Raw genomic sequence first — 15,301 nt, 5'->3', positions numbered from 1 at the left:
AGGGAAACTGAGTCAGCGAAGATTCCTCTTCTTGGGAAAGAAAAAAAAGTCCCTCGTTTATGTCGGCCAACGTAGCAACTTCATATAACTTCGGAGGCAGGCAGCCTTCCCTGCCATGGATCACACTATCACCAAAAAATGGAAGTTTTAACAAAAATTCCAGTTCACAGGTCTAGTGGTGAAGGCACAAGGCTAGCAACCAGGAGACGGTGAATTCTAGTCCTGCCTAGGACACAAAAGCTGGCTGGGTGTCTTTGGGCCAATCACCAGGAGACGGCGAGTTCTAGTCCCGCCTCAGCGGATGATTGACGGCTGGGTGGCTTTGGACCAATCACTGGGTGGTGGTGAGTTCTATTCCCACTTTGCACCCAAAAGCCGGCTGGGTGACTTTGGGCCAATCAGCAGGAGACACAGAGTTCTAGTCCCGTCTTCCACATAAAAGCCAATTGGGTGACTTTGGGCCAATCACCAGGAGAGGGTGTGTTCTAGTCCCGCTTCGCATATGGAAACTAACTCGGTTACTTTGGGCCAAACATCAGGGAACTGTGAGTTCTAGTTTCATCTTAGGCATGACCGTCCGCTGGGTGATTTTGGACCAATCACCAGGAGATGGTGAGTTCTAGTCCCGCCTTAGGCCTGAAAGCTGACCGGGTGATTGGGGGCCAGTCCCTTCCCCTCCTTTCAGCACAATCCACCTCGCAAGGTTGTTGTTGTGGAGTAAACGGAGGAGGAAAGAGTATGTATTTTCGCCACCTTGAGTTAGTTATAAAGTAAGAAAGACGGGATAAAGAGATGCAAATAAATGCGGAAGGATCTAGCTGCATGTGATCTGTGCATTTATTGATTCAGTTTTCATTCTGAACCGGCTAATTTCCAGGGAAGCCCGTCAAAAGTTTAAATCATCGCTCCACTCCCTAAAAAAGCAGCTCTTCTCTAGTGTGATGGACAGAGAGCTGTTTCAACAGCCCGCCAGATAAAACCCACTTAAAATAATCTTGATAAAACTGTAGGCTCACCTTCCGGTTACCAAAGCATCCCTGTCAGGCCTTAGGCAGGCCCTGTTACCAGGCCAGAAGAGGTTAAAAATAAAATAAAGTAAAGTAAAATAAAAGCATTAACTCATCCATCAGAGCAGCTGGCACTTGCTTTGCATGCCAGTCTGTAATGACATATTGATTCTTTCTTTGATGAAAAGAGGCGGGGAGAGAGAGAGAGAGAGAGAGAGAGAGAGAGAAGAGAGGCAGAGAGAGAGAAAGAGAGAAAGAGAGAAAGAGAGAAAGAGAGAAAGAGAGAAAGAGAGAAAGAGAGAAAGAGAGAGGGAGAGAGAGAAGCGGAGACAGAAAGAGGGGCAGAGAGAGAGAAAGAGAAAGAAAGTAAGAGAGAGAAACAGAAAGAGAGAGAGGCAGAGAGAGAGAAAGAGAGAGAGGTGGAGGGAGGGAGGGAGAGAGAAAAGAGAGGCAGAGAGAGAGAGAGACGGGGAGAGAAAGAGAGAAACAGAAAGAAAGAGAGAGAGGCAGAGAGAGAAAGAGAGAGAAAAAAGAGAGGCAGAGAGAGAGAAAGAGAGAGAGGGGGCGGAGAGAGAGAAAAAGAGAGAGAGAGAGAGAGAGAGAGAGAGATGGGGAGAGAAAGAGAGAGGCAGAGAGAGAGAAAGAGAGAAACAGAGAGAGAGGCAGAGAGAGAGAGAAAGAGAAAGAAAGAGAAGGAGAGAGGCAGAGAGAGAGAAAGAGAGGCAGAGAGAGAGAAAGAGAAGGAGAGAAAGAAAGAGAAGGAGAGAGAAAGAGAGGCGGAGAGAGAGGGGGTGCAGAGAGAGAGAAAAAGAAAAAGAGAGAGAGACGGGGCGAGAGAGAGAGAGAAAGAGGCAGAGAGGCAGAGATACAGAAAGAAAGAGAGGCTGAGAGAAAGAGAGGCAGACAGAGACAGAGAGAGAGAGAGAGAGAGAGAGAGAGAGAGAGAGAGAGAGAGAGGACACAATTCACTGTAAAAAGAATAAAAGTTTGCAACAGTCTGTTGAAAGACGGGAGGTCACGATGTGGGGAGGCCGCCCCCCCTCCAATTTTGGCAAACCTTGGCGCTGGGAAGCAGAAGGAAGCATCCAGAGGTCTCCGACACGACGTTTTAAACATTCCGTGTGACCATCTGTCACCGAGAAAGTGGCGGAACGGAATGAGCAATTAATGGAGCCCTTTTTGAAAGGGGAGCCGGCGGCTGCCAGGAGGCGCCAGGCCAAAGCGCTGGCAAAGCCAGGCGGCTCTGAGGCGGGAGCGGGGCAGACAGGAGGGCTCCACCTGGCCAGGTAAGACAGGAAAAGCAACCCTCCGACGTTCCAGAGGGAAATACCCACACGCCTTTTTTTAAAAATAAGCTGAAACGGGGGTAGTCTTTCTAAAACCAGGTTTGCGGTAGTTGAGGGGCTGCCGCAAAGAAGAGACGGGGGGGTGGTCAACTTATTCTCCAAAGCCCCCGAAGGCAGGACGAGAAGCAACGGGGGGGGGGGGGAAACTAACCCAAGACAGAAGCAACCTGGAATTAAGGAGGAATTTCCTGACGGTGAGAACAATTAACCAGCGGAACCACCTGCCTCCAGAAGCTGTGAATGCTCCAACGCTGGAAGTTTTTAAGAAGAGACTGGACAGCCATTTGTCCGAAGTGGTAGGGTTTCCTGCCCGAGCAGGGGGTTGGACTAGAAGACCTCCAAGGCGCCTTCCAACTTATTACCATTATCACCACCACCACCATTATTATTGTTGTTGTTGTTGTTGTTATTATTATTATTAATTATTATTATTATTATTATTATTATTATTATTATTATTATTATTATTATTATTATTATTATTATTATTATTATTATTATCTTCTGCCTGAGATAAGAGTCCTTGTAAAATGGCAGAGAAGCAACCTGGAATTAAGGAAAAACTTCCTGACCATGAGGACAGTTAACCAGGGGAACAGCTTGCCACCAGAAATTCTGGGCGCTCCGTCGCTGAGGTCTTTAAGGAGAGACTTTGGAAAGCCACTTGTCTGTAATGGTATGGGGTCTCCTGCTTGAGCAGGGGGTTGGACTAGAAGACCTCCAAGGTCCCTTCCAACTTATCATCGTCATCGTCGTCATCATCATCATCATCATTATTATTATTACATTATTATTATTACATCATCATCATCATCATCATCATCATTATTATTATTATTATTATTATTATTATTATTATTATTATTATTATTATTATCATCATCATCATCATCTTCTGCCTGAGATAAGAGTCCTTGTAAAATGGCAGAGAAGCAACCTGGAATTAAGGAAAAACTTCCTGACCATGAGGACAGTTAACCAGGGGAACAGCTTGCCACCAGAAATTCTGGGCGCTCCATCACTGGAGGTCTTTAAGGAGAGACTTTGGAAAGCCACTTGTCTGAAATGGTATGGGGTCTCCTGCTTGAGCAGGGGGTTGGACTAGAAGACCTCCAAGGTCCCTTCCAGCTTCTATTCTTGATTGACTGACGGGCACACGAAAACTCCCTTTTTTTATAACCCCGAGGACGCACACAACATTTTTGCTCCAATCCTCACTTTGCTAAAAGCGAGGATTTCAGATATCTCCTTGGGAATGATATATATTAATATATATTTTTTTTTCCTATGGACTTCTCTCTCTTTTATTTTTCTCCAAAGAAGAGACCTGGTCAACATGAACTGCAAATATCAAATAGAAGGTTGAACAGAAGAATATTTTATTGATGTACACACAAACGCACAGAGTTTCCTCTTATTACCCCGGTCTCAAAGCCACAGTGTCAACCTCCTCCATCTGCGAGGTGGGGAAAAATAAAAACGTTTTCTGCAACATATTCAGAGCTCGTAAAGGAACAGATGCTAAATCATTAAAGATCCTCTTGAAAAACAAGATTTATTTAGCCCAAGTTTCAAATTACAGAGGTCTTTCTGCATTCGGAAAAGGGTCTTTAATGACTCAAAGGCAAAGTATTACCACCAACGGAGAGCCCAAATGTTGATGCTTGGTGAAGAATCTTTCTGAAGATGTTCTCTTCTGCATCTAAATATTTACATTTATATCAAATATGGGCACATCAATCCAAGAGCTCAGTTGCAGATATCCCGGTTGAAGGACTAGGGGTGACGTGACAGCAGGGTCCCGATATTTGAGGGGCTGCCACATAGTGTGTGTGTGTGTGTAGGGGGGTGTCAACCTATTCTCCAAAGCACCAGAAGGCAGGATGAGCAGCAACGGATGGAAACTAACCAAGGAGAGAACCAATCTAGAACTAAGGAGAAATTTCTGGACAGTGAGAACAATGGACCAGTGGAACAACCTCCCTCCAGAAGCCGTGAGTGCTCCAACACTGGAAGTTTTTAAGAAGAGTCTGGACAGCTATTTATCTGGAATGCAATAGGCCAGGGGTCTTCAAACTTGGCCCTCTTATGACTCGTGGGCTTCAACTCCCAGAATTCCTCAGCCAGCATGGACCATATAAGCCAGGGGTCTTCAAACTTGGCCCTTTTATGACTTGTGGACTTCAACTCCCAGAATTCCTCAGCCAGCGTGGACTACATAAATCAGGGGTTTTCAAACCTGGCTCTTTTATGACTTGTGGACTTCAACTCCCAGAATTCCTCAGCCAGCGTGGACTACATAAATCAGGGGTCTTCAAACCTGGCCCTTTTATGACTTGTGGACTTCAACTCCCAGAATTCCTTAGCCAGCATGGACCATATATGCTATGGGTTTTCAAACCTGGCTCTTTTCTGACTTGTGGACTTCAACTCCCAGAATTCCTCAGCCAGCGTGGACTACATAAATCAGGGGTTTTCAAACCTGGCTCTTTTATGACTTGTGGACTTCAACTCCCAGAATTCCTCAGCCAGCGTGGACTACATAAATCAGGGGTCTTCAAACCTGGCCCTTTTATGACTTGTGGACTTCAACTCCCAGAATTCCTTAGCCAGCATGGACCATATATGCTAAGGGTTTTCAAACCTGGCTCTTTTATGATTTGTGTACTTCAACTCCCAGAATTCCTCAGCCAGCATGAATCATAAAAGCCAGGGGTCTTCAAACCTGGCCTTTTTATGACACGTGGACTTCAACTCCCAGAATTCCTCAGCCAGCATGGACCATGTAAGCCAGGGGTATTCAAAGTTGGCCTTTGCATCAAAGGGCCAAGCCCGAAGACCCCAGGTCTATGGTTTCTTGCCTGAGCAGGGGATTGGACTAGATGACCTCCAAGTTCCCCTCCAGCTCTGTTATTGAAGCGTAGTAGTTGACTTACAACCACAACTGGAATTTCCATCGGTAAGCAAAGCGGGGGGGGGGCATTTTAAGTGAGCCATGCTTGATTTGACAACTCTTTTTGCCATAGTCGCTCAGCAAATCCCTGCAGGTATTAAGTGATTCGTGTGACCATTAAGCGAATCACTGCAGTCGTTATGGGAATAGCATGGGTCATTAAGCGAATCTGCACACACACACCCCGACGTTACCTGTTGGAAACCAGCTGGGAAGGTCGCAAATGGGGGTCCTGTGAACTTGGGACGCTGACACAATTGTTAGTAAGATGCTGATTGCCAAGCAGCTGACTTCTGATCATGTGATCATGGGGGAGGGGGAGAGGAGATGTGCAATGGTCATAAATACGAGGACTGGTCATAAGTCAGTTTTTTCAGGGCCGCTGTAACCTTGAATGGTTGCCAAATGACTCGTTTTAAGTCAAGCACTCTCTGGAACAGGACAACGAAAAGTCAGCCTCCAACTTTGTTGCTGACTTAGCAGTTGCCGTGATTCGCTTAACAACGGTGGCAAGATATATCGTAAAATGCGGCAGAAGAATTAATTAATTAACCAGTGGAACAACCTGCCTCCAGAAGCTGTGAGTGCTCCAACACTGGAGGTTTTTAAAGAAGAGACTGGACAACCATTCGTCTGAAATGGGATAGGGTTTCCTGCCTGAGCAGGGGGTTGGACTAGATGACCTCCAAAGTCCCTTCTAACTCTATTATTGTTATTGTTATATGTAAGAAACTTAACAACTGTCTTGCCTAGCAATGAAAATCTTCAGCTCAACTGTGGTCGTAAGTCAAGGATCACCATTATTATCCTTGCCTTAAGGAAAGATTTGGCAGAGAGAATTAAAAAAAAAACATAATTCATTGGGGATCACTGAATTGAATTACATTCAATTTTCAATTGTAAATTCATGTACATTTTTACAATAGACTGACAGTAAACCAAAGAACAAATCGGGCTATCTTTATTAATCACATTTTGAAACAAACTCGGTTATATTTTAATAAGGCTCTAACAAGAGCGACAGAAAAGTTTTTTGTGTCTTTAATTATGGGGTTGTGGGTTTTTTCCCCAAACCCAGAAAATAATAATAATAGTTTAATTTCTATACCACCCTTCTCCCGAAGGACTCAGGGCAGTGAAAGTGATCAGCACTTAATGCTAATGGCTTTTTAAATTAAATAAACCCCCTCTTCCCCAGGATGAAATTACTAAAGATAATTTCTTTGACTTTCCTTCCAATGGAGGTTACCTTTTCTTTTCTTTTTTTCCTTATTTTTTTTCCTTTCCAAGTGAAAGAAAAAGGGAAGAAAGAAAGGTGGGTTGGAAAAACCAGGAAAAAAACAACAAGGACAAAAGGTTAGAATTACTTTGCACATAGCTCAACGATATCGGTTGGGTGCAATCTCTATTTCGAAAGATAAGGTAATTTAATATGTACCACGGTGCTTGCAAACAATGAAAAATATGTTCTTACAGATACTGTGTGTGTGTGTGTGTGTGTGTGTGTGTGTAGGGAAAGCAGAGATATAACATTAGAATAAAGGAAATCTGCTTTGTAAACTGAAGAATGAGCTTTGCATGTGTGGGGAAATTTCCTTCAAGGATAAAACTCAGCGCTTAGGGAAGAGCCAAGAGAGCTTGTTTGAAATCAAACTCCAGCCAAGCTAACAGAAAAATAGCGGTAGACACGAGAGCATTAGGGGCAGATAACTAGCTGAGAAGGCATTTGAAAAATGAATATTTTATAACGCGTGGGGAATATCAGTCTGGAGAAGAATCAGAGAGCCGAATTGATTGGAAAAGAGATTTGGAGAACTGATTGATCACGTCTCAGTAGAGAACAAGCCAAGAAAAAGGATATATTTATTCAGTGAAAATTTCTTTCAAGCTATAGTCTTCAACTATAGAATCAAGATCAAGTGAAGTACTAATACCACTTTACAACGCTTTGGTAAGGCCACACCTGGAATGCTGCATCCGGTTTTGGTCACCACGATGTAAAAAAGATGTCGAGACTCTAGAAAGAGGGCAGAGAAGAGCCACAAAGATGATTGGGGGACTGGAGGGTAAAACCTATAAGGAACGGTTGCTGGAATTGGGTATGTGTAGTTTAATGAAGAGAAGGGTGAGGGGTGACATGATAGCAATCTTCCAATATCTCAGGGGCTGCCCCAAAGAAGAGGGAGTCAAGCTCTTCTCCAAAGCGCCTGAAGGCAGGACAAGAAGCAACGGATGGAAACTCATCAAGGAGAGAAGCAACCTGGAATTAAGGAGAAACTTCCTGACAGTGAGAACAGTTAAGCAGTGGAACAACCTCCCTCCAGAAGCTGTGAGTGCTCCTACACTGGAAGTTTTTAAGAAGTGACTGAACAGCCATTTGTCTGAAATGGTATAGGGTTTCCTGCCTGAGCAGGGGGTTGGACTAGATGACCTCCAAAGGTCCCTTCCAACTTTCTTCTTCTTCTTCTTCTTCTTCTTCTTCTTCTTCTTCTTCTTCTTCTTCTTCTTCTTCTTCTTCTTCTTCTTCTTCTTCTTCTTCTTCTTCTTCTTCTTCTTCTTCCTCCTCCTCCTCCTCCTCTCCTCCTCCTCCTCCTCCTCCTTCTTCTTCACGGAGGCAGAAGATATTACCGGTCTAATGTTCCCACCTTTAGAAAATCCTGCTTTTATTTTTACTCCTGCTTTTCCTGCAGGGGGCAATTCAGATTCCTCATGAGGGTCCCATTATGAAATAGTTTCGCTTTGCTATTGCTTGAACTTGGCCTCCTCCTCCTTAAAATGCTCTTTTGTTGCCAAGAACATGGAAAACACGAACTGGTCTGCAGGAATTGTGGGAAACCAGGAAACAGGAAAACGACTGAGGCTGTGCGAAAAATGTTGAATGGAGGTAATCCTCGACTTGCGACGATTCGTTTAGGTACCGTCCGACATTACAACGGCACTGAGAGAAGTGACTTTTCACCCGTTCTCTCACTGACCCCCGTGGCAGCATCCCCACGATCACGTGATCAAAATTCAGACCCTCAGAAACTGGCTCATATTTATGACGGTTGCCGTGTCGCCTGGGATCATGTGATCCCTTTGGGCATCCTTTCAACAACGGGGAAGCCAGATTAACTTAATAATCGGGTGACCAACTTAACCCCAGCAGTGATTCGCTTAACCACGGGGGCAAGGAAGGGAGTGAAATGGGGCGAAACTCACTTAGCAAACGTCTTGCTTAGCGATGGAAATTGTGGTCGTAAGTTGAGGATTGCTTGCACAAGTTATCCCCTAGGCGGTGAAGAAAGAAACACGAATTTGTTCTCACTCAGATGCAAGGTGAAAGGCTGCCTTCTTCTCACTAAGCCAAGATATTTCTCACTTCAAAGCACCTTCTGCAGAAAGAGACCTGAATGCACCTTGTTATTTTTTTTTTAATTCTCAGGAGAATTTTCTTTCAAACATCAGCAGTAAATTTCAACTTCTTCGGTTTTGTCAGCCTAATTTACAGACGGCTCCTGACTGATTCGCTGTTCTTTATTCTGAGAAAAAAGGAGAACCTGTTTTTCAAAAAGTAAATACAACTAATATACCCAGGTCCTACACCGTTCTCCATCATAGGTCTTCTGTTGGACTGATCTGGCTGTCTTTGTCTGGCTGTCTGGCTGGCTACACCCATCTATCCACTCACTCATCCATTTGTGATCTATTATCTATCTATCTATCTATCTATCTATCTATCTATCTATCTATCTATCTATCTATCTATCTATCTATCTATCCCATCTCTCTCTCTCTTACCCTGCTTCAAATGGCATTACCAAGATTATTTCCCCTTATTTCAGCATGAGAGAACCCAACCAAAGGTGTAAAATTCAACTTTCGAAACGTAAATTCCCTTTTTCATGCACCTCGCTTTAAACCAGAATAGGTACTTCAGAAGGACCTCTTCATAGCTCAGAAGCTTCTCAGATATGCCCAGCTTTAGAGTTCAGAGCTTTTTATCAGCAACTGAAGGGGGGGGGGGGGACACAGAACTTGGAAGAAAGGCCAAAAGTTCCTTTCCTAATGGTCTAAGCTAAGTCTCCATCTTCTTTTGGCCGTTACGTTCAAGGAACTGAGTGTATTCTGCCTTAAAAAGTTAAAAGGATGAAATATATTTCAAGCAGTTACCCTCCCTGGTTGCTTAGTACTTTTTAGCTGAATGTATTGTATTGTATTTTTACTCTATTCTATTCTATTCTATTCTATTCTATTCTATTCTATTCTATTCTATTCTATTCTATTCTATTCTATTCTATTCTATTCTATATATTTTATTCTACTCTATATTCTATTCCATTCTATTCCATTAACAAATTCCTTGTGCGTCCAATCACATTTGGCCAATAAAGAACATTCTATTCTATTCTATTCTATTCTATTCTATTCTATTCTATTCTATTCTATTCTATTCTATTCTATTCTATTCTATTCTATTCTATTCTATTCTATTCTGTTCCATTCCATTTCATATTTTCTATTCCATTCCGTTCCATTCTATATTTTCTATTCCATTCCATTCCATTCCATTCCATATTTTCTTTTCTATTCTGTTCTGTTCCATTCCATATTTTCTATTCCATTCCATTCCATATTTTGTATTCTATTCTATTCTATTCTATTCTATTCTGTTCTGTTCTGTTCTGTTCTGTTCTTATTCTTATCTGTTCTATTTTATTGTTATTCTATTCCATTCCATTCCGTTTCAATCTATTCTCTATAAAAATATTACTAGGAGGAAGGAGTATTAGGTATGTTTATTCTCTTGAGATTTATAAAAAAAAATAGTAAAGGAGGGATATAAACAATATACTAAAAATCTGTACATTAATTTTTTTCCCATCCATTTGCTCTTTTTAAGTAAACAATTTACCACGCAACAGAAATCTGTTCACGTGCTGAACCTTTCCGCAATTTATGCATAACTCGCAGCCATTTACTCCTTCTTCCCTACCAAACTCCCTTGCTTTGATCTTTGAGGCCTCCTCTTTCCAATCCACACCTCGCTGTGGCATCACGCAATCTAATATTGGCTGCAAATTGCTTAAGTTCTCAGATGAGAAAAACATTTTTTATTCACCTATTTCAATTGGCTCACCATACACCAGATGTTGTTGTTGTCTTTTTTTAAAAAAAGAATTTAGGGATTTTTGGTTTGTAGATGCTGCTAAGTAAAACAATTCTGACATTTTTGTAAAGCACCTAAGGCCCAGATTGATACCAACCTAGGCACAAAAAAAAAATCAATAAATCGATAAAGCAAAGTAAGCTAGAGGAATTGAGCAGGCACGAATTGGGGGATTAAACTATTCTTAGGCCACACTGGGAGAAATTTTAAAGACCTTTTATTCCGAGGGCTCGCTACCGTATTTTATTTATTAAATGAACAATAACCTGTGAAATTGTTTCTGAGTTTATTTGTTCTATTTCTGGCCCCGTTTTCCTGGATCTGCCGTGTGTCGAAAATTCTTGGAAGGCTGTAGCAGTGATTCCTAGTTAAACGCCGAACCTAAAATTTGGTGATGAAGGAGAATAATAGGGTAGGGAATAATTACAGAACAGCCAGAGCAGAAATGCAGCTAGTGGGTTATTAAAGTATATTAAATATGAATTAAAGATAACTGCCTAAAATTGAAAATTAAGAGCCAAAGGCTTGCCAGAGATCCCAGGACGCTGGCATTTAGCAGCTAGTGTATAATTACTGGGTGAGTCGTGATACAGAAAGGGGTTCTGATGCAGAATTAACAGAATAGAATAACTGAATTGGAAGGAACCTTAAAGGTCTTCTAGTCCAACCCCTTGCTCAGGCAGGAAACCCTATAGTATTCTGGACAAATGCCTATCCCAGGGGTAGGCAACCTTGGCTCTTTTATGACTCGTGGACTTCAACTCCCAGAATTCCTGAGCCAGCCATGCTGAGGGGAAAGGGAGAGGTTTCCGTGCTGAGCCATGCTGGCTCAGGAATTCTGGGAGTTGAAGTCCACGAGTCATAAAAGAGCCAAGGTTGCCTATCCCTGGCCTAGGCTGCTTTACGACTCGTGGACTTCAACTCCCAGAATTCCTGAGCCAGCCATGCTGAGGGGAAAGGGAGAGGTTTCCATGCTGAGCCACGCTGGCTCAGGAATTCTGGGAGCTGAAGTCCATGAGTCATAAAAGAACCAAGGTTGCCTACCCCTGGGCTATCCAATCTGCAGATGTTGTTCCACTGATTAATTTCTCCTTAGTTCCAGGTTGCTTCTCTCCTTGATTAGTTCCCATCCGTTGCTTCTTGTCCTGCCTTCAGGTATTTTTTACAATAGAATAGAGCTGGAAGGGACCTTGGAGGTCTTCTAGTCCATCCCCCTGCTCAAGCAGGAGAACCTATACCATTTCAGACAAGTGACTGTCTAGTCTCTTCTTAAGAACCTCCAGTGATGGAGCAACCAGAATTTCCGGAGGCAAAGCCGTTCCGCTGGCTTTTGGAGAATAGGTTGAACCCCTTTTTTAGGGGGGGGCAGCCCCCCAAATATTGGAACACTGTTATCATGTCACTTTCTCCTAGCCTTTAATTTCGGGAAGGGGAACTCTGGGAACAAAGAACCGTGTGCGGATCTGAATCCAACCCAAACCCTGTAGTTATTTCAAAACAAGCAAGATGGAGAACATCGACGGAAGATTCTGGAATGCAGCTAAAGAAAACAAAATAGGTGGACGCTGCCGATGTATAGGGAACAATGAAGTCAGGCAGGTTTCTATCCATAAAGAGAGGCGGTTTGGTCCAGTGGTTAAGGCACAAGGCTAGAAACCAGGAGACGGTGAGTTCTAGTCCCACCTTAGGCATGAAAGCTGGCTGGGTGACTTTGGGAAAGTCACCAGGAGATGGTGAGTTCTAGACCCACCTTAGGCATGCAAACTGGCTCGCTGACTCTGGGCCAATCATCAGGAGACTGTGAGTTCCAGTCTTACTTCAGCCACGAAAGCCAACTGGGTGACTTTGGGCCAATCACCAGGAGACAGTGAGTTCTAGTCCCACCTTAGGCATGAAAACTGGCTCGCTGACTCTGGGCCAATCACCAGGAGACTGTGAGTTCCAGTCCTACTTCAGCCACGAAAGTCGACTGGGTGACTTTGGGCCAATCACCAGGAGATGGTGAGTTCTAGTCTGGCCTGAGGCATGAATGTTGGCTGGGTGACATTGGGCCCATCAGTCTCTCTCAGCCCAACCCACCTCACAGGGTTGTTGTGGTGGGGAGAAATAGGAGGAGGAAGGAGTATCAGGTATGTTCGCCACCTTGAATTACCGATAAAAATGATAAAGGTGAGATGTAAATAAAAATAAAACAGAGAAAACAAACCTCAGGGGATGTGGGTAGGCCTGCCCAGGAAGAGAGCGTATGTTCGGTTGCTGGTTTTTGTAAATGTTCTGAATTTCCCTCCATCGTAAATTTGCTTTTATTTCAACAGAAATGCTTAAATTTAAGAGAGTGGTATTCCAAGTCCCCCTCAAATGCTGCTCAAGCTTCAGAAAAGCAAAGCAAAAACCTTTGGGGCATTGGAGACTGCTTGCTTGTATTTCCCCCCCCCCCCTCAGTAATTTCGCTAACCTGAGCAATACTAATATGGCCAGAAAATCTGTAGGAACATGTAACCTTTTCTAATGAACTGTTACGGTCGATAATGCTGACCAATTAATACTTATAATCTTACATTTAACCTGTCACATGCTGTGTTAAGACTGTAGCAATATTTAGCCATCGTTGCCGTTTAATCCCAGGTCTCGGAGACTTTACATCCCAGTATAGAAATAGGAAGCAAACAAACAACAAATAAATATCTTCCTATTTATCTCCTGGCGATTGGCCCAAAGTCACTCAACCAGCTTTTATGCCTAAGGCAGGAGGAGAGCGGGCGATCGGCCCAAAGTCACCAGCTAGCTTTCATTGCTAAGGCAGGACTAGAACTCACTGTCTCCTGGTCACTGACCCAAAGTTACCCACCAGGCTTCCAGGACTAAGGCGGGACTCGAACTCGTCGTTTCCTGGTGATTGGGTCACCCTGCTAGCTTTCATGGCTAAGGCAGGACTAGAACTCACTGAATCCAGGTCATTGGCTCAAACGTACCCACCTGGCTTACAGGATTAGTAAGGTGGGACTAGAATTCACCATCTCCTGGTGATTGGCTGAAAGTCACCCAGCTGGCTTTTATGCCTAAGGCAGGACTAGAACTCACCGTCTCCTGGTGATTGGCCCAAAGTCACCCAGCTGGCTTACATGGCTAACTGAATCATGGCTCACTGAATCCAGGTCATTGGCCCAATGGCATCCACCTGGCTTTTAGGATTACTAAGGTGGGACTAGAACTCACCGTCTCCTGGTGACTGGCCCAAAGTCACCCAGCCGGCTTTTATGCTTAAGGCGGGACTAGAACTCACCATCTCCTGGTGATTGGCTGAAAGTCACCCAGCTGGCTTTTATGCCTAAGGCAGGACTAGAACTCACCGTCTCCTGGTGATTGGCCCAAAGTCACCCAGCTGGCTTACATGGCTAACTGAATCATGGCTCACTGAATCCAGGTCATTGGCCCAATGGCATCCACCTGGCTTTTAGGATTACTAAGGTGGGACTAGAACTCACCGTCTCCTGGTGACTGGCCCAAAGTCACCCAGCCGGCTTTTATGCTTAAGGCGGGACTAGAACTCACCATCTCCTGGTGATTGGCTGAAAGTCACCCAGCTGGCTTTTATGCCTAAGGCAGGACTAGAACTCACCGTCTCCTGGTGATTGGCCCAAAGTCACCCACCAGGCTTTCAGGACTAAGGTGGGACTAGAACTGCCATCCAAGGTCTTAATCATGACATTAATCAAACTGGCTCTCTGTGTACTGATATAAAAAAGTACATAATATCTAATCATGCAATTCTATCTTTGACAGCTTTCACAAAGCTCTTAACAAAACAAATGATTCCACTAACGGTTATCATTTACCTGGTGTTGTGGTTTTTTTTGTTGTTGGTATTTTTGTACTGTCGTTGTGCGTTATGTTTCTCATTAATTTTATTGTTTAGTTTATTTTTGATATCTTCATCAGGCTGTGGATATTCCCTTTTTTTTAAAAAGAAAACATTGAACCACCAAGATACCTTGAGACTGCAGTGAGATGTAAATTTATGCAATCAATCAGGAATTTATGTATAAACCAGGAGCTAGGGGCACTTTAATTATGAATTGTTGTACAGAGGATTATTACACAATATTGAAAGGACAGATCTATCCAGGAGCCTGCGCTATCTCTTCCCTCTCATTACACGAATTGACTCTTTTCAACACAGAGAGAGTAATTTTGTTAAATTCCCTTTCACTTATGATTATACGGTTTCAAGACTTTTTCCCTTTTTTTATTATACATTCATTATACATTGTGTTTGCAGTAACTGTCTTGTTCATTTAGATCACATTGTCTTTCGGTATTTGAAAAGTCCCGCAATTCGTATCTGTAATTTGTAGGGGGTTTTTTTTTCCTTTCTTTTTTACTCTAATTAAAAATGAGGGGGGAAAAAAACTATATGATTGCGCACGGAACAACAATACTGCACCCAATGCTTTGAGGAACTAAAAGATAACCCTAATTATGGCTTATGATATCTACATTCGTTTCATTTTCATGAAATTTTCAAGAGATGGAGATCTGTTTTGCATGCCACGTTCTTGAAGCACGCAACAGAATTAAATGGCCAAAATTGATGATAATTTCAGCTTACAATGGAAGATATCCACGACCGGCTTCTGGGAATTTGAGTCTAAAATGCCAGGCTTTAATTGAGGGATTCCCAAGTTCCTCAGAGATACAATAAACAGAATACGGCATTATAATCCCAGCATAATTCCCTGCTATCAATTACTTTTAGCATTAGGATGCTCTGAAGGTTCTTTTAAAATAGACGTTATATTTATTCAAAGAATTTATACACTCGGTCACCCAAGGAAGCGAATGACTT

The 15,301-nt window shown here is 43.1% G+C and overlaps 2 protein-coding genes across 12 annotated transcripts in view; one reads left to right on the top strand and one right to left on the bottom strand.

Annotated features, from left to right (window-relative positions):
* EXOC4 (exocyst complex component 4) overlaps nt 1-15,301 on the bottom strand; it is a 733,833-nt gene that overhangs the window by 528,818 nt on the left and 189,714 nt on the right. Inside the window, exons 10-11 of one of the 11 annotated variants that reach the window (XR_014492903.1) lie at nt 10,722-10,836; nt 8,528-8,827 (exon numbers count right to left, since the gene is read on the bottom strand). The exons of 9 other annotated variants lie outside the window; for them this stretch is intronic. Coding sequence is in view for 1 of the 2 variants with exons in the window: in XM_083366086.1 (XP_083222212.1) it covers nt 10,820-10,836 (17 nt within the window). In the remaining variant the exon portion in view is untranslated. Of the gene's footprint in view, nt 1-8,527; nt 8,828-10,694; nt 10,837-15,301 lie in introns of those variants that run through there. One more of the 11 variants, XM_083366086.1, reaches the window with a different exon arrangement.
* The window catches only part of LOC310642411 (uncharacterized protein), a 155,232-nt gene continuing 153,382 nt past the window's right edge, over nt 13,452-15,301 (top strand). The window contains exon 1 of the mRNA XM_083366110.1: nt 13,452-13,478. The gene's annotated coding sequence lies outside the window, so the exon portion shown is untranslated. The remainder of the gene's footprint in view (nt 13,479-15,301) is intronic.

This window comes from Vipera ursinii, assembly GCF_947247035.1.
Source record: "Vipera ursinii genome assembly, chromosome: 6".
NCBI classification, from domain to species: Eukaryota; Metazoa; Chordata; class Lepidosauria; order Squamata; family Viperidae; genus Vipera; species Vipera ursinii.
The sequence above is the reverse complement of the archived record's forward strand: the minus strand, read 5'-3'. Positions and strand labels throughout refer to the sequence as shown.